Below are 17,631 nucleotides of genomic sequence, written 5' to 3'. Positions count from 1 at the left end.
AACTGGCTAATTTTTGTATTTTTAGTAGAGATGGGGTTTCACCATCTTTGCCAGGCTGGTCTTGAACTCCTGACCTCTGATCCACCTGCCTCAGCCTCCCAAAGCGTTGAGATTACAGGCGTGAGCCACTGCCCCTGGTCTAGCCTCTGGTTCTTATAGCCTGTGCAGGCTGGGGAGCCAGAAGCAAGACCCTTGCATGAAGCAAGACCTCGGTGAAAGGTAGGCAAGGGGACACTCTATCCCCCCTGCCCTGGGGAAGGGAGCCTGTGAGGTAGATGGTCTGTCTAAGCCTCTGTTCCAGTTGCAAGAAACAGGAAAAAAAGTAATGTTATCTTTAGAATTTATTATTAGAATTTTTCCTTCACATGGATTGAATTCATGTATCTGCTTAGTCCAGAAAACTCAAAGCGGGCAGATTGGCTTAAAGTGTTTCCAAATCTGGTTTCACACGTTCCACAGATTTAAATAACCAAATATGGGCTCAAAATATAAAATTATAAACTACTCGAGAAAATCTACCAGGAAAATTTGTCAGAAGACACAGCACAAAAGAGAATTAGACATTGAAGGGCTTTGAATGTTAGAATTTTCAAATATTAGAATGTAAAACAGCCTGAGTGCTGTGGCTCCTGTCTATAGTCTCAGTACTTTGGGAAGCCAAGGCAGGAGGATTGCTTGAACCCAGGAGTTCAAGACCAGCCTGGGCAACACAGTGAGACCCCCAACATTTTTTTTGTTTTTGTTTTTGTTTTGAGACGGAGTTTCGCTCTTGTTACCCAGGCTGGAGTGCAATGGCGCGATCTTGGCTCACCGCAACCTCTGCCTCCTGGGTTCAGGCAATTCTCCTGCCTCAGCCTCCTGAGTAGCTGGGATTATAGGCACGTGCCACCATGCCCAGCTTATTTTTTGTATTTTTAGTAGAGACGGGGTTTCACCATGTTGACCAGGTTGGTCTCGATCTCTCGACCTTGTGATCCACCCGCCTCGGCCTCCCAAAGTGCTGGGATTACAGGCTTGAGCCACCGCGCCCGGCCTGTTTTTGTTTTTTGAGACGGAGTTTCGCTCTTGTTACCCAAGCTGGAGTGCAATGGCACGATCTCGGCTCACCACAACCTCCGCCTCCTGGGTTCAGGCAATTCTCCTGCCTCAGCCTCCTGAGTAGCTGGGATTACAAGCACGCACCACCATGCCCAGCTAATGTTTTGTATTTTTAGTAGAGACGGGGTTTCACCATGTTGACCGGGGATGGTCTCGATCTCTTGACCTTGTGATCCACCCACCTCGGCCTCCCAAAGTGCTGGGATTACAGGCTTGAGCCACCGCGCCTGGCCATTTTTTTTTTTTTTTTTTTAAATGGAGTTTCGTTCTTGTTGCCCAAGCTGGAATGCAAAGGCAGGATCTCCGCTCACTGCAACCTCCACCTCCCGGGTTCAGGTAATTCTCCTGCCTCAGACTCTTGAGTAGCTGGGATTACAGGCATCAGCCACTGCCCCTGGCCTTGAGACCCCCATCTTTATAAAAATATATGAAAGAATGTGGCTGGGCATGGTGGCTCATGTGTGTAATCCCAGCACTTTGGGATCATGAGGTCAAGAGATCAAAACCATCCATGCCAACATGGTGAAACCTCGTCTCTACTAAAAATATAAAAATTAGCTGGGCATGTTGGCACATGCCTATAATCCCAGCTACTTGGGAGGCCAAGGCAGGAGAATTGCTTGAACCCAGGAGGTGGAGGTTGCAGTAAGCTGAGATCATGCCACTGTACACCAGCCTGGCTACAGAGTGAGACTGTCTCAAAAAAAAATTTAAAAGAATGGCCGGGCGCGGTGGCTCAAGCCTGTAATCCCAGCACTTTGGGAGGCCGAAGCGGGTGGATCACAAGGTCAAGAGATCGAGACCATCCTGGTCCACATGGTGAAACCCCGTCTCTACTAAAAATACAAAACATTAGCTGGGTATGGTGGCGCGTGCCTGTGATCCCAGCTATTCAGGAGGCTGAGGCTGGAGAATTGCCTGAACCCAGGAGGCGGAGGTTGCGGTGAGCCGAGATCGTGCCATTGCACTCCAGCCTGGGTAACAAGAGCAAAAACTCCGTCTCAAAAAAAAAAAAAAAAAAAAAAAAAATTTAAAAGAATGTAAAACAACTGTTTAAAATATTTCAGAAGCAGAGAATAAAAGGTTATCAAAAATGACTTAGCGGTTATTTGGAAATAACCAAATAAAAAATTTTTCAATGAAAGACCATTAAAAATAAAATCTCAGGTCAGGCGCGGTGGCTCACGCCCATAATCCCAGCACTTTGGGAGGCCAAGGCGGGTGGATCACGAGATCCAGAGATTGAGACCATCCTGGTCAACATGGTGAAACCCTGTCTCTACTAAAAATACAAAATATTAGCTGGGCATGGTGGCGCATGCCTGTAATTCCAGCTACTCAGGAGGCTAAGGCAGGAGAATTGCCTGAACTCAGGAAGTGGAGGTTGCGGTGAGCCAAGATCGCGCCATTGCACTCCAGCCTGGATGACAAGAGCGAAACTCTGGTTCAAAAATAAATAGATAAAATGAAAATAAAATAAAATCTCAGCCAGGCTTGGTGGCTCACACCTGTAATCCTAGCACTTGGGGAAGCTGAGGAGGGCAGATTGCTTGAGCTCAGGAGTTCAAGGCCAGCTTGGGCAATACAGCAAAACACTATCTCTACAAAAAATAAAAAAATTATTAGCCAGGTGTGGTGGCAGGTACCTGTAGTCCTGGCTGCTTGGGAGGCTGAGGTGGGAGGATCACTTGAGCATGGGAGGTTGAGGCTGCTATGAGCTGAGCTCATACAACTGTACTTCAGCCTAGGTAACAGGCTTTTTTTTTAATACCCAGTCTCAAAAAAATAAAAATAATAAATAAAATAAAATCTAAGACCGGGCGTGGTGGCTGATGCCTGGTAGTCCCAGCACTTTGGGAGGCTGAGGTGGGCGGATCATGAGGTCAGGAGATAGAGACCATACTGGGCAACATGGTGAAAGCCCATCTCTAAAAATAATAATAATAATAAACAAAATCATACGGAATTCCCATACATAGGAGAGAGGTTGAATAAACTACAGGACATGCACACAACGAAGTGCTATGTTTACTATGTAAAACAGAATGAGGACGATCTCTATGAACTTAAATGGAGCAATTTCCAGGACATACTATAAAGTGAAAACAGTAGAGTGTGAAAGAGTATCTACAGTAAGCTACTCTCAGGTAGGAAGAAAATGATACAGGAAAATGCATATAAAACAGAAATACGGGAAGGATTAATGAGAACCTAAAGAGACTGCTAATGTAAAGAAGGTGAGTGGTGGGCGGGGCACAGAGGCTCATGCCTGTAATCCCATCACTTTGGGTGGCAGATGACCTGAGATCAGGAGTTTGAGACCAGTCTGGCCAACATGGTGAAACTCGTCTCTACTTAAAATACAAAAATTGGCCGAGCGCGGTGGCTCAAGCCTGTAATCCCAGCACTTTGGGAGGCCGAGGCGGGTGGATCACGAGGTCGAGAGATCGAGACCAACCTGGTCAACATGGTGAAACCCCGTCTCTACTAAAAATACAAAAAATTAGCTGGGCATGGTGGTGCGTGCCTATAATCCCAGCTACTCAGGAGGCTGAGGCAGGAGAATTGCCTGAACCCAGGAGGCGGAGGTTGCGGTGAGCCGAGATCGCACCATTGCACTCCAGCCTGGGTAACAAGAGCGAAACTCCGTCTCAAAAAAAAAAAAAAAAAAAAGCCGGGCGCGGTGGCTCAAGCCTGTAATCCCAGCACTTTGGGAGGCTGAGGCGGGTGGATCACGAGGTCGAGAGATCGAGACCATCCCGGTCAACATGGTGAAACCCCGTCTCTACTAAAGATACAAAAAATTAGCTGGGCATGGTGGCACGTGCCTGTAATCCCAGCTACTCAGGAGGCTGAGGCAGGAGAATTGCCTGAGCCCAGGAGGCGGAGGTTGCGGTGAGCCGAGATCGCGCCATTGCACTCCAGCCTGGGTAACAATAGCGAAACTCCGTCTCAAAAAAAAAAAAAAAAAAAAAAAAAAAAAATACAAAAATTAGCTGGGTGTGGTGGGGCATGCCTGTAATCCCAGCTACTTGGGAGGCTGAGGCAAGAGAATCACTTAAACCCAGGAGGCAGAGGTTGCGGTGAAGCACAGTCTCGGCTCACTGCCACCTTCGCCTTCTGGGTTCAAGCAATTCTCCCAGCTCAGCCTCCAGAGTCGCTGGGACTATAGGCATGCACCACCATACCTGGCTAGTTTTCGAGATGGGGTTTCACCATGTTGACCAGGCTGGTTTCAAACTCCTGACCTCAAATGATCCACCTGCCTCAGCCTCCTGAAGTGTTGGCATTACAGGCGTGAGCCACACCGCTTAGCCCTCTGTCTCCTCCTAATGCTCCCATTATATGAATGTTGGTGCACTTAATGGTGGTCCACATTTGTTTGAGGCTTGATTTCATTTTTCTTTTTTCTCTTTGTTCTTCAGCTTGCATAATTGCTTTTGATCTAGCTTCAAGTTTGCCAATTCTTTCTTTTGTTAGATCAAATCTAGTGAGCCTCTCTAGTGAATTTTTTTTTTTTTTTTTTTTTTTGAGACGGAGTTTCGCTCTTGTTACCCAGGCTGGAGTGCAATGGCACGATCTTGGCTCACCACAACCTCCGCCTCCCGGGCTCAGGCAATTCTCCTGCCTCAGCCTCCTGAGTAGCTGGGATTACAGGCACGCGCCACCATGCCCAGCTAATTTTTTGTATTTTTAGTAGAGACGGGGTTTCACCATGTTGACCAGGTTGGTCTCGATCTCTCGACCTTGTGATCCACCCGCCTCGGCCTCCCAAAGTGCTGGGATTACAGGCTTGAGCCACCGCGCCCGGCTCTAGTGAATTTTAAATTTCAGTTATTGTACTTTTCAACTCCAAAATTATCATTTGGTTCTTTTTAAAAAATGTGTATCTCTTTATTGATATTCTCTATTTGATGCAATGTCATCATACCTTCCTTCTCTAATCAAGCTTTCCTTCAGTTCTGTGTATGTATTTACACTGGCTACTTTGAAATACTTTCCTGTTAAATTCAACATTGGGTTGCTCTCACAGGCATTTTCTGTTACCTCCTTTTTTTTTTTGAGGGGGCAGAGTTTTGCTCTTGTTACCAAGGCTGGAGTGCAATGGCGCAATCTCGGCTCACCGCAACCTCCGCCTCCCGGGTTCAGGCAATTCTCCTGCCTCAGCCTCCTGAGTAGCTGGGATTACAGGCACGCACCACCATGCCCAGCTAATGTTTTGTACTTTTAGTAGAGACGGGGTTTCACCATGTTGACCAGGATGGTCTCAATCTCTTGACCTCGTGATCCACCCACCTCGGCCTCCCAAAGTGCTGGGATTACAGGCTTGAGCCACCGCGCCCGGCCTTGTTACCTCCTTTTTTGCGGGATGGATGGAAAAATAATTTTTCTATTACTTTGCATGCCTCATACTTTTTTGTTGGAAATGGCATTTTAGGTAATATATGGTAGCAACTCTGGGTACTGGGGTTTCTTCTTGTTATTTGCTTCTATTTAGTGACTGGCTGGATAATTTTAGTGAACTCTATTTCCTATCCCCTGTGTTAGGTCACTGATGCTGCTACTCTGAGGTGCAGCTTTGGACATGCCACTGTCACCAGAGGATGGCACTGGTACTATAGGGCCCTCCTGCATTCTTTTCTATGACCACACCCTGTGAAGCTTCACTGATTGCTCAGTCGTTTGCAGTAGTACCCTGGGAGCATAAAATCCTCTACAAATCAATCTAATCAAAGGATGGCTCTTTCCAGTGAATGCTTTCTGAGGTTAGTGTTTGATATTTGTTTTAACTCCAGAAGAGTTCCTCCCAGCTGTCTTACCCCTTGGTTCTCCCCTGTAAAATATATATAGTCTGTAGTCTAAGCTGTGTCTTCATTAGATCCACAAATCTCCTCCCAATCCCTTCACCACACAACCAGTTTTTTTTTTTTGTGTGTGTGTGTGTGTGTGTGTGTGTGTTTTGAGACAGAGTCTCACTCTGTTGCCCAAGCCGGAGTGCTGTGGTGTGGTCTCGGCTCACCACAACCTCCGCCTCCTGGGTTTAAGAAATTCTCCTGCCTCAGCCTCCAGAGTAGCTGGGATTACAGGTGCACGCCACCATGTGTGGCTATTTGTTTTGTGTTTTTAGTAGAGATGGGGTTTGACCCTGTTGACCAGGCTGGTCTCAAACTCTTGACCTTGTAATCTGCCTGCCTTGGCCTCCCAAAGTGCTGGGATTACAGACATGAGCCACCGTGCCTGGCCTTTATTGTGGTTTCAAAAAAATTAAGCTCAGCCCACTGTGGTGGCTTATGCCTATAATCCCAGCACTTTGGGAGGCCAAGGTGGGTGGATCACGAGGTCAGGAGTTTGAGACCAGCCTGACCAACAGGGTGAAAACTTGTCTACTAAAAATATAAAAATTAGTTGGGTGTGGTGGCAAGCACCTGTAATCCCAACTGCTCGGGAGGCTGAGGCAGGAGAATCACTTGAGTCCGGGTGTTGGAGGTTGCAGTGAGCCGATATTGTGCCACTGCACTCCAGCCTGGGCAACAGAAGAGCAAGACTCCATCTCAGAAAGAAAAAAAAAATTAAGGTCATTTTAGTGGGTGTGAAGTAGTTAGTATCTCATTGTGGTTTTGTTTCCTAGTGGCTAACGACACTGAACAGTCTTCATGTGCTTTTTAGACCTTTGTGTCTCTTGGAGACGTGTCAAAGTCCTTTGACCATTTTAAAGTTAGATTGATTGTTGTTTTGTTGCTGAGTTGTAGTTCTTTGTATATTCTGGTATCAGATTCTTATAGCTTGCAGATACTTTCTTTCACTTTCTAGGTTGTCTTTTCACTCTGTTGAGAGTGTCCTGTGGAGCATAAACGGTTTTAGTTTTAATGAAGTCCAACGTATCTTTTTTTTTTCTTTTATTGACTGTGCTTTTTGGTCATATCTAAGAAACCTTTGCAAAATCAAAGGTCATGATGACTTTTGCTTGTTTTCTGCTATGAGTTTTGTAGTTTTGGCTCTCACATTTAAGCCCGTGATCCATTCGAGGTTAGTTTTTGTATACAGTGTGAGGTGAGGGTCTAATCTCATACTTTCGCATGTGACTGTCCAGTTGTCTCAGTTCCATTTGTTGAAGAGATGGCTCTTTTCCCATTGAATGGTCTAAGTACCTCTATTGAAAATTGATTGACTGGACTCTCAATTCTGTTCCACTGATCTATGTTTATGCCCCTACCATAGTCCTTTATTACTGTAGCTTTGTAGTAAATTTTTGGGTTTTTACTTTACTTTATTACTGTAGCTTTGTAGTAAATTTTAGTGGGTTTTTTTTTTTTTTTTTTTGAGACAGGGTCTTGCTCTGTTGCCCAGGGTGGGGTGCAGTGACATGATCATGGCTCACTGCAGCCTGACTTCCTGGGCTCAAGCGATCTTCCCACCTCAGCCCCTGAAATAGCTGGGATTAGAGGCGCATGCCACCATGCCCAGTTAATTTTTTCTATTTTTTAGTAGAGACAGGGTTTCGCCATGTTGCCCAAGCTGGTCTCGAACTCCCGAGTTCCTGCCTGTCTTAGCCTCCCAAAGTGCTGGGATTATAGGTGTGAAACACCAAGGCTGTCCGGAACAGGAAATGAAGGCTTGACTGAGTATCCCTAACTAGGATTTGGACAGGACAAGAGAGGAAAGAGATGTCAAATAAGAAAATTAATATGTAATCACTAGGAGGGAAAAAAAAAGCTTTGCCTTTGTGAAGCTTGCATTCTAGTAGGAGAAACAAACATTAGCAAAATAAGTAAATGTACAGTGGCTAAAAAGGCATAAATGCAGCCTGGTGCAGTGGCTCATACCTGTAATCCCGGCACTTTGGAAGGCCAAAGCAGGCGGGTCGCCTGAGGTCAGGAGTTTGAAACCAGCTTGGCCAGCATGGTGAAACTCTGTCTCAACTAATAATACAAAAATTATCCGGGTTTTGTGGCACATACTTGTAATCCTGGCAACTCAGGAGGCTGAGGCAGGAGAATCGCTTGAACTGGGGAGGTAGAGGTTGCAGTGAGCTGATATTGTGCCACTGCACTCCAACCTGGGCAACAGAGTGAGACTCTGTCTCAAAAAGAAAAAAAAAAAAAAGGCATAAGTGCTATGGAAAATGTAAATATCAAAAAGCAAAAAGATAAGTTGGCACAGTGGCTCATGCCTATAATCCCAACTACTCAGAAGGCTGAGGTGGGAGGATTGCTTGAGGCCAGGAGTTCTCAAGACCAGACTGGGCAACAGAATGAGATCCAATCTCTAAATAAAAAAGATGAAAAGGTAATCAGAAAGAAAACAGATTATTACAACGTAATGACAGCTTATCAACTTCTCTACAGCAACCAAAAGTGCTGGAAGAAAAATAGAATAATATATTCTGGCTGGGCGTGGTGGCTCATGCCTGTAATCCAAGCACTTTGGAGGCCAGGGTGGTCGGATCACCTGAGGTTGGGAGTTCAAGACCAGCCTGACCAACATGGTGAAACCCCGTCTTAAAAAAAAAAAATAATGCCGGGCGCAGTGGCTCAAGCCTGTAATCCCAGCAGTTTGGGAGGCCGAGGCAGGTGGATCACATGGTCAAGAGATCGAGACCATCCTGGTCAACATGGTGAAACCCTGTCTCTACTAAAAAAAAAATACAAAAAATTAGCTGGGCATGGTGGCGTGTGCCTGTAATCTCAGCTACTCAGGAGGCTGAGGCAGGAGAATTGCCTGAACCCAGGAGGTGGAGGTTGCGGTGAGCCGAGATCGCGCCATTGCACTCCAGCCTGGGTAACAAGAGCAAAACTCCGTCTAAAAAAAAAAAGAAAAAAATATATATATTCAAAGCACCCAGAGAAAAATAACTATCACCCTTGAATTGTGTGTCCTTCCTAGGAAATACTCATTCAAGAAAGAGAAAAAATGGAAGACCTCTTTAGGCAAACAACACTTGAAAAAATTAATCACCAAACAACTTTCAGTCAAGAAACTACACAGGGCTGGAGGTGTAGTGGCCCACACTGTGGAATTCCAGCCCTTTGGGAGGCTGAGGTGGGAAAATCATTTGAGGCCAGGAGTTCAGCACCAGCCTGGGCAATATAGCAAGACCCCTGTCTCTACAAAAAGAAAAGTGGGGTAGGGAGTGGGGAAACTACACAGGATATAATTTTTTTTTCTTTTTCTTTTTTTTTTTTGAGATGGTCTGGTTCTGTCGCCCAGGCAAGTGTACAGTGGCATGATCTCAGCTCACTGCAATCTTTGCCTCCCAAGTTCAAGTGATTCTCTTGCCTTAGCCTCCTGGGTAGCTGAGATTACAGGCACACCACCACCCCTGGCTAATTTTTGTATGTTTAGTAGAGATAGAGTTTCACCATGGTGGCCAGGCTGGTCTCAAACTCCTGACCACAGCAAGTGATCCACCTGCCTCAACCTCCTAAAGTGCTGGGATTATAAGTGTGAGCTACCATGCCTGGCTCTACACAGGATATAATTTAAAAGAAGAAAAATGATTATCAAACAATGAAGGAAGCCAGGCATGGTGGCTCATGTCGGTAATCCCAGCACTTTGGGACACCAAGGCAGGAGGACTGCTTGAGGCCAGGAGTTTGAGACCAGCCTGGGCAGCATAGTGAAACCCCCATCCCATCTCTATTTGAAAGAAATAATAAATTTTAAAAAATCAAATGCAAACCATATAGAAAGTCATGAGTTGAATAGTAAGTCCCTTATATATCTTTAAAAATACTTTGTTTCATTGTACTTTTCTTTTTTTTTTTTTTTTTTTGAGGTGGAGTTTTGCTGGTTACCCAGGCTGGAGTGCAATGGCGCGATCTCGGCTCACCGCAACCTCCACCTCCTGGGCTCAGGCAGTTCTCCTGCCTCAGCCTCTTGAGTAGCTGGGATTACAGGCATGCGCCACCATGCCCAGCTAATTTTTTGTATTTTTGGTAGAGACGGGGTTTCACCATGTTGACCAGGATGGTCTCGATCTCTTGACCCTGTGATCCACCCACCTCGGCCTCCCAAAGTGCTGGGATTACAGGCGTGAGCCACCGCGCCCGGCCTGTACTTTTCTTTTGTACCTATTTGTATGTCTTTTTTTTTTTTAGATGGAGTTTCGCTCTTGTTACCCAGGCTGGAGTGCAATGGCGCGATCTCGGCTCACCGCAACCTCCGCCTCCTGGGTTCAGGCAATTCTCCTACCTCAGCCTCCTGAGTAGCTGGGATTACAGGCACACGCCACCATGCCTAGCTAATTTTTAGTATTTTTGGTAGAGACAGGGTTTCACCATGTTGACCAGGATGGTCTCGATCTCTTGACCTCGTGATCCACCCGCCTCGGCCTCCCAAAGTGCTGGGATTACAGGCTTGAGCCACCGCGCCCGGCCTGTATGTCTTAACTATTTCATAACTAATTGAAAATAAAAATCATCTGTCCAACTTCTCCTCATAGTGGGAGATTTCTCCTTGATAACTTCCTGCTTACACTCAATATGAAATTAGGTCTGACAAGGGTAACCCTGGGTTATCATAATGACATTTCTCTCAATTTCACTCCATGCTGTTCTCTTAGGCTACCAACCTGGCTCCTGCAGACCCCAACGGCAAAGCAGACCCTTATGTGGTGGTGAGCGCTGGCCAGGAGCGGCAGGACACCAAGGAGCATTATATCCCCAAGCAGCTCAACCCCATCTTTGGAGAGTGAGGCTGGGCCTTGTGGGGTGGGAATGGGGTAGCTGGGGGAGCAACTTGACCATCCAGCCCTGTGGCCTTGTGGCTGTTGGCCTAGGGATGGCAGGGAAATGGACAGGAGCTGCTGACACCCCACCCCTCCCCAGACCACTTCCTGGGGCATGGAAGTGACCTCAGCCCCTCTCCCTCCTTGCCAGGATCCTGGAGTTAAGCATCTCTCTCCCAGCTGAGACGGAGATGACGGTGGCCGTATTTGATCATGACCTCGTGGGTTCTGACGACCTCATCGGGGAGACCCACATTGATCTAGAAAATCGATTCTATAGCCACCACAGAGCAAACTGTGGGCTGGCCTCCCTGTATGACGTGTGAGTCCAGCAGGGCCCACAGGAGCTGTTCTAAGTTTCTGGCCAAATACATTCAAGCTCACATTCCCTTTTGTCTCCAGATCCTATGATTTCAAGGAAGGCGACCTTCCCATCCCTGCTACTGCCAACCAAGACATAGCTCAGTGGTCAAGACTTGGGCTTGGGAGTTGGGATCTTGTAATGAATGTCACTTGACCTTTTTACTTATTTTTTGAGACGGAGTCTCACTCTGTCACCCAGGCTGGAGTGCAGGGGTGCGATCTTGGCTCACTGCAACCTCTGCCTCCTGGGTTCAAGCGATTCTCCCACCTCAGCCTCTTGAGTAGCTTAGCTGGGATTACAGGTGTGGGCCACCATGCCCAGCTAATTTTTGTATTTTTAGTAGAGACAGGGTTTCACCATGTTGCCCAGCCTGGTCTCAAACGCCTGACCTCAAGTGACCCACCCATCTCTGCCTCCCAAAGTGCTGGGATTATAGGTGTGAGCCACTGTGCCTGGCCCACTTAACCTCTTTGAGTCTGTTTTTTCATATGCAAAACAGAGGTAATAAGATCAGTATCTTTTTTTTTTTTTTGAGACAGTCTCACCCTGTTGCCCAGGCTGGAATGTAATGGCACAATCTTGGCTCACTGCAACCTCTGCCTACCAGGTTCAAATGATTCTCCTGCCTCAGCCTTCCACGTACCTGGGTTTATAGGTGCCTGCCACCACACTCAGCTATTTTTATATTTTTAGTAGAGACAAGGTTTCACCATGTTAGCCAGGCTGGTCTCAAACTCCCAACCTTGTGACCTTCCTACCTCCCACCTCCCAAAGTGCTGGGATTACAGGCATAAGCCACTGCGCCTGGCCCAGTATCTTCTTAATAGAAGCACCTGGCCTACATTTTTTTTTTTTCATCATTATCATAAATGAGGACTAACCTGTCTCCCATTGGAGTTTTGAACCTGGACCTCATGTCTTCATGACATCATCCCTGCCCCTAGACCCAGCTGTGTCCCTACACCAGCCCCAGCTGACGCGTCTTCCTTTTCTGCCTACAGGGATGGTTACAATACCTGGCGTGATGCATTCCGGCTTTCGCAGATCCTGGCGGGGCTGTGCCAACGCTGTGGCCTCCCCGCCCCTGAATACCGAGCTGGTGCTGTCAAGGTGGGCAGCAAAGTCTTTCTGACACCACCTGAGACCCTGCCCCCAGGTACCAGCCCCTTTCTGTTCAAGCAAGATGTTGGTCGAAGGTACAAGGGGCCCAGGTGCCCAGTCTTGTGTGCCCCCAAAAATAACCCATTCCTTCAGCAGAGGTGAATTTGGTGGAGTAAGGACAAGGTTCTTGGGTGTTAGGGAGAAAAGTCTTTATTGGTGAGTGTGTGATCCCCCAACCTGGACCTCCCAGGCTCAAGCGATCCTCCCACCTCAGTCCCCGAGAGTAGCTGAGATTACAGGGCCCACCATCACGCCCACCTGTTTCTTTTTTTTTTTTTTTTGTAGAGATGGGATTTCGCCATGTTGCCCAAGCTGGTCTCAAACTTCTGGACTCAAGTGATCTTCCCATCCTGGCCTCCAAACATGCTGGGATTACAGGCATGAGCCACTGTGCCTGCCCTGGTGGCTTTTCTTATTTTTTTACCTTCTTTTTTTCTTTTTAAATTTTTTCTTCTTTTTTTGTTTTTCTGGTGGCTTATTTTCTAAACAGGGTCTAGGCAGAAGCGGCAACACCTCCAATCCCACTGTCCCGCTGTCTCACTGACTGCTGGCTCTTCACTGGGCAAAGTTATAGCAGCATCCCCACTTTTTGTGCATTACAGACCTGCTTTCCTAGTCCACGGGACTTTATCCAACACAGTGGCTTCCCCAGCTTAGAGTTTCTGTGGCTGGGCAGGGGGAGGGGGGAGGGAGGAGAGCTGGAACCTGTGTGGAACCCAAGCTCACATACCTCTTGTTTCAGGCAGCAGAGGCCTAAAGGTGGTGAGTGGGGACCCTGAAGAGGCCCAGGCATTGCTTGTACTGCGGCGCTGGCAGGAAATGCCGGATTTTGGGATCTAGCTGGTACCCGAGCATGTAGAAATACGTCCTCTCTACCATCCCCATAGCCCAGGGCTGCTGCAGGTGAGGAAGGGCACCCAGCCCCAGCATCACAAGACTCCTGGAATCCCAGGATGCCCACCTGATCCTGGACCCTGGGCCCCCAGGACGGCCTTTCCCCAAGATGTCTGCCTGGGTGCCACCTGTAGCTCTTAACTACAGCTCCTATTGCTGGTCCCTGTGTCCCACTCATCTTGGACCTCCATCCTGGACCACACCCTCACCCCAGTCCTAGTCCTCCATGATTCCTACCCCTGGGTACCAAGGCTCACATCTGGGGTTCCCAACCTGACCTGCCCCCAGATCCCTAAGATCTAGACCTCAACTTCCCCTTCCGGATCTTTTTTTTGAGATGGGGTCTTGCCCTGTTGCCCAGGCTGGAATGCAGTTGCACAATCTCAGCTCACTTCAACCTCCACCTTAAGGGTTCAAGCGATCCTCCCACCTCAGCCTCTCGAGTAGCTGGGATTACAGGAGTCTACCACCATACCCAGCTAATTCTTAAATATTTTTTGTAGAGACATGTTCCGCCATGTTGCCCAAACTCCTGAACTCAAGTGATCTACCCTCCACAGACTCCCAAAGTGCTGGGATTATAGGGCTGAGAACCTCATCCCTGAACCCTTAACCTAACCTTGATCCTGGAACCCACACTTCAGACTACATCTTTATCCTCATCTCCCAGGATCTGCCTGACCCTGTCATTTTGACTCTAGCTCTTTTCTCCACTTGGGGACAAGACACAGTCTGTAGCCACAGAGCTGTCAGGGAAGGGTGGGAGCCTGGTAAGACTCTCCAGCCTGGTCCCGTCTCCCCAGGGATCTCTTCACATGTGGATTGACATCTTTCCTCGAGATGTGCCTGCCCCACCCCCAGTTGACATCAAGCCTCGGCAGCCAATCAGGTGAGAGTTCTGTCCCCTCTTCCCAAGGCAGGTGCACATCTTGGTCTAGGGTCCTCTGAAAACCCAGGTCCCCAGCGAAGCAGACAGAGGCTGCTGATCACAGGCTTTTCAGTTAGGTGTCACTAAGTTCCCTTTTATGCTTAAGCCATTGCGAGTTGAGTATCTCTTGTAAACTGATTCCATGTACCTTTCAGTAAGCCCCTTCCACCCTGAGCTCGTCTGAGCTGAGTTGTGTGTGGGGCTGTCACTTTCTGACTCTGGGGGCAAGGTGGCGTCTAACAGTGAGAGGCTTTCATCTTTGACAGGCCACTCGAGCAGAAACAAACATCTTTCCCAGTTACAGCAAAAGCCTCAGTAGACCAGTTTGGGTCAAATGCTGCACTCTGAACCAGTCATCATGGTCAGGGGCCTGTAATACTCAAGTTGGCCAGTCCAGTGATATGCCTCTACTCCTGCCCAGCCAGGGAGGGAGGGGCCTGCCCCACCAGAATTCCATAGATTGACTGTGGTGGTGGTGGGGAGGGGGTGCATCAGCAGCATAAAATCATGGTGCTGTCAACATATGAGGGGAAGTAGATGCTGGGCTGGAGAAAACGGCTATCCAGGCAACCCAATGGCAGCCAAGGACAGAATGAGGGTAGGGCCCAGAATGTTGCACCCTCCTGTCCTTCAGGGGCTATACGCTTTCATCCCCCATCTCCCTCTTCTCCCTGCAGACTGGCTTTCTGTTCACTCACTTCTCTGTACCCCCAAACTCTGGCTTATAGTGGCACTAGCTGTGTCTGATGCAATGGTGCAGGGTCCCGATTCCGAATTCATAGGAAGGAGAACCTCGCTGGCCCAGCAGACCATTCTTGGTGCCATCTGCTGTGGCTATGGTGATCAGTGACAGCTGAGGCTGTCCCTTCAAGGGATCACAGGCCATCGAATTACCCTGCTGGTGCCCAGTGAATGTCAGTGGCCCTGGCCCAGGACCCTCCTTTCTGCAGCCCCTTCCAGGGCCCCTCTTGAGAGTCTGAAGCCACCTCCTAATGTGCCCACCCTCACTCCCAGCTATGAGCTCAGAGTTGTCATCTGGAACACGGAAGATGTGGTGCTGGATGACGTGAATCCACTCACTGGAGAGATGTCGAGTGACATCTACGTAAAGAGGTGGCCTGCAGCCTGGGCGGGTGGTGCATTAAGCGGGGACTGCAAATGAGTGTGGGCCCTCAGGCTGAGTCCAGAGCCCCATCATCAGGCCCACTGTGATGCTGAGAGCTGGGTGAGTGGGTTCTCGATGTAGCTCCTGTCCTGATGCTCATCTACCTTGGGCCCAGCTGGGTAAAGGAACTGGAGCATGACAAGCAGGAGACAGACGTTCACTTCAACTCCCTGACTGGGGAGGGGAACTTCAATTGGCGCTTTGTGTTCCGTTTTGACTACCTGCCCACGGAGCGGGAGGTGACCCTTCGCCCTGGAGGAGGCAGAGTTCCGGCAGCCGGCAGTGCTGGTCCTGCAGGCCTGGGACTATGACTGCATCTCCGCCAATTACTTCCTTGGTATTGCACTGCTCAGCCTTCCCCACCCTCAACCCCTGCCTCCAGCTCTTGCCTCTGGCCCCTGGTTCCCTACTCTGACCCAACCTTGAATCTTGGGATTTTAGACTGGAGGCCTGAACCTTTGCTTTCTGGTTTAATTACTGAGTTAATTAAGCCTAGACCACAATAACCTCCATTCCCACCAAGTCCCTAGTTCAACTCTGATTTGACCCTAGCTTGTCACCCGCTGACTCCACAGCCCTTAGCCCTCTTCCATTGGGAAGTAGCAAGGGGTGGACTGCTGGGCTGTGGTTTGAGTGGCCCCATAGCTGTGGCATGACCACACCCTGCAACTTTCCATGCCCCAACTTACAACCCTGGTGTGTTGCTCCTCACCCCTGGCCCAATGAGACTTTGATCCCAGGCCTAACCCGGTGAGCTCTGGACTTGCAGGATCCCTGGAGTTACAGCTACCAGACATGGTGCGTGGGGCCAGTGGTGAAGCTGCAGGAGGCAGAGGACGTGGAGCAGGAGGCGCAGGAAGCTCAGGCTGGCAAGAAGCGAAAGCGGAGGAGGAGGAAGGGCCGGCCAGAAGACCTGGAGTTCACAGACACGGGTGGCTATGTATACATCCTCATGGTGGGTACATGTGGACAGAGGCCAGGCTGAGCTGGGGCCTGAGCCCGCTCTCTGCTCCTGATGATGCAGGGGTGTCTTTTTTAGGGCAAGGTAGAGGCAGAGCTTGAGCTGCTGACCGTGGAGGAGGCAGAGAAACGGCCAGTGGGGAAGGGGCGGAAGGAGCCAGAGCCTCTGGAGAAGCCCAGGTGAGTCAGGCACAGGGGTAGGGGCCACGGCCTGGGCCAAGGGGAGGCAGGGTGGCCGAGGGGCTTTCTCCTCATTCTGACACCACCCTTCGCCTCAACAGCCGCCCCAAAACTTCCTTCACTGACCTGTGATCACATGCTGTCCAGGGCCGGTTCCTCCAGGTGGCAGAGAACAGATGTTCTTGGGTGACCTCAGAAGCTGGGGGCTTTCTTGAAGAATGCCCAGGGATAGAAGGCTGCCCCCATCCCCCACAGGGAAGAAAAGGACCCTGGCAGCCAAGTTCTCACACCCTCTGAGCACCTTTGCCACTGCTCCTGCTCCTGCCAGCGGCCAGGTCCCTCTCACCTAATCTGTTTCTAGCTTCCACCGCTCTAGGACAGCTAAGGACTTGACAGACCCATTAACCACCATCCCTGAGAGAGGCTGACATCAAAGCTGCATCTTGGGTCTGACTCCAGAGGTTCTGCTGTCATTACCCGACTTCGCTTCCTTTCCCCTCTTTGCTTTTCCCTTACATCAACATTCGAGAAATGATCTGATAAACTGACTGGTGATGGACCCACTCCTGGTTCTCTGGGCTGTAGACTGGTAAGGTCACTGGGCCCTGGTTCTCCACATGTAGCCAGGCTTCTAATGGGAAGCGCTGATTAGGCCCCAAGCCCAGGGTCTGGTGCTGGCCCTGCTCCAGAATGGCCACTGCTACCTTCCTGCCTTGATATTCAGTTTTGCTTCCATCTAGAAGACTGCAAAGGACCTGGAGGGACTCTTCTCTACAGTGAGAGCAAGTGTGGGGCTTGGCACAGAGCGGGATCAGTGAGTGTGACAGGATCAGGTGACTGAGCCCAGGGTGGCGGGGAGTGGCCCCAGCTTTACCAATCAATGAAGAGGTGGCAAGCCCCAGCCTGCACTCAGGGCCCTGAATTTGTGGCCTGGGGTTGGTCACTCATGAGCTTGGGAGCTATGGTGGCTCCAAGAAGCTCAACCTGAAAAGGTCCTTCTGAATCTTGAGGCCGAATCTGAGGGACCCAGGACAGGGCTGTGAGCTAGACATGAGCCTGGTTTGAACAAACCCCTGTTAACCAGGGGATGCTCATGTGGGGCTCCCGAGGGCTCTGAGCCCTGATCCATCAGTCGCAATTGCCTTCAATGAGTG

The 17,631-nt window shown here is 49.2% G+C and overlaps 1 protein-coding gene across 1 annotated transcript in view; it reads left to right on the top strand.

Annotated features, from left to right (window-relative positions):
• LOC101053017 (fer-1-like protein 4) overlaps positions 1-17,607 on the top strand; it is a 50,263-nt gene extending 32,656 nt beyond the window's left edge. Inside the window, 12 exon segments of the mRNA XM_010342662.3 lie at positions 10,661-10,788; positions 10,977-11,147; positions 12,191-12,345; positions 13,093-13,253; positions 14,048-14,133; positions 15,187-15,285; positions 15,453-15,578; positions 15,580-15,674; positions 16,107-16,143; positions 16,145-16,292; positions 16,377-16,477; positions 16,579-17,607. Of these exon segments, the coding sequence (XP_010340964.2) occupies positions 10,661-10,788; positions 10,977-11,147; positions 12,191-12,345; positions 13,093-13,253; positions 14,048-14,133; positions 15,187-15,285; positions 15,453-15,578; positions 15,580-15,674; positions 16,107-16,143; positions 16,145-16,292; positions 16,377-16,477; positions 16,579-16,609 (1,338 nt within the window). The 3' untranslated portion in view covers positions 16,610-17,607.
• The last annotated feature ends 24 nt before the right edge of the window (positions 17,608-17,631 follow it).

The sequence above is a fragment of the Saimiri boliviensis genome, chromosome 9, assembly GCF_048565385.1.
Source record: "Saimiri boliviensis isolate mSaiBol1 chromosome 9, mSaiBol1.pri, whole genome shotgun sequence".
Classification (NCBI taxonomy): Eukaryota; Metazoa; Chordata; class Mammalia; order Primates; family Cebidae; genus Saimiri; species Saimiri boliviensis.
Note: the sequence above shows the minus strand (reverse complement) of the source record. Positions and strands in the feature narration are given on the sequence as shown.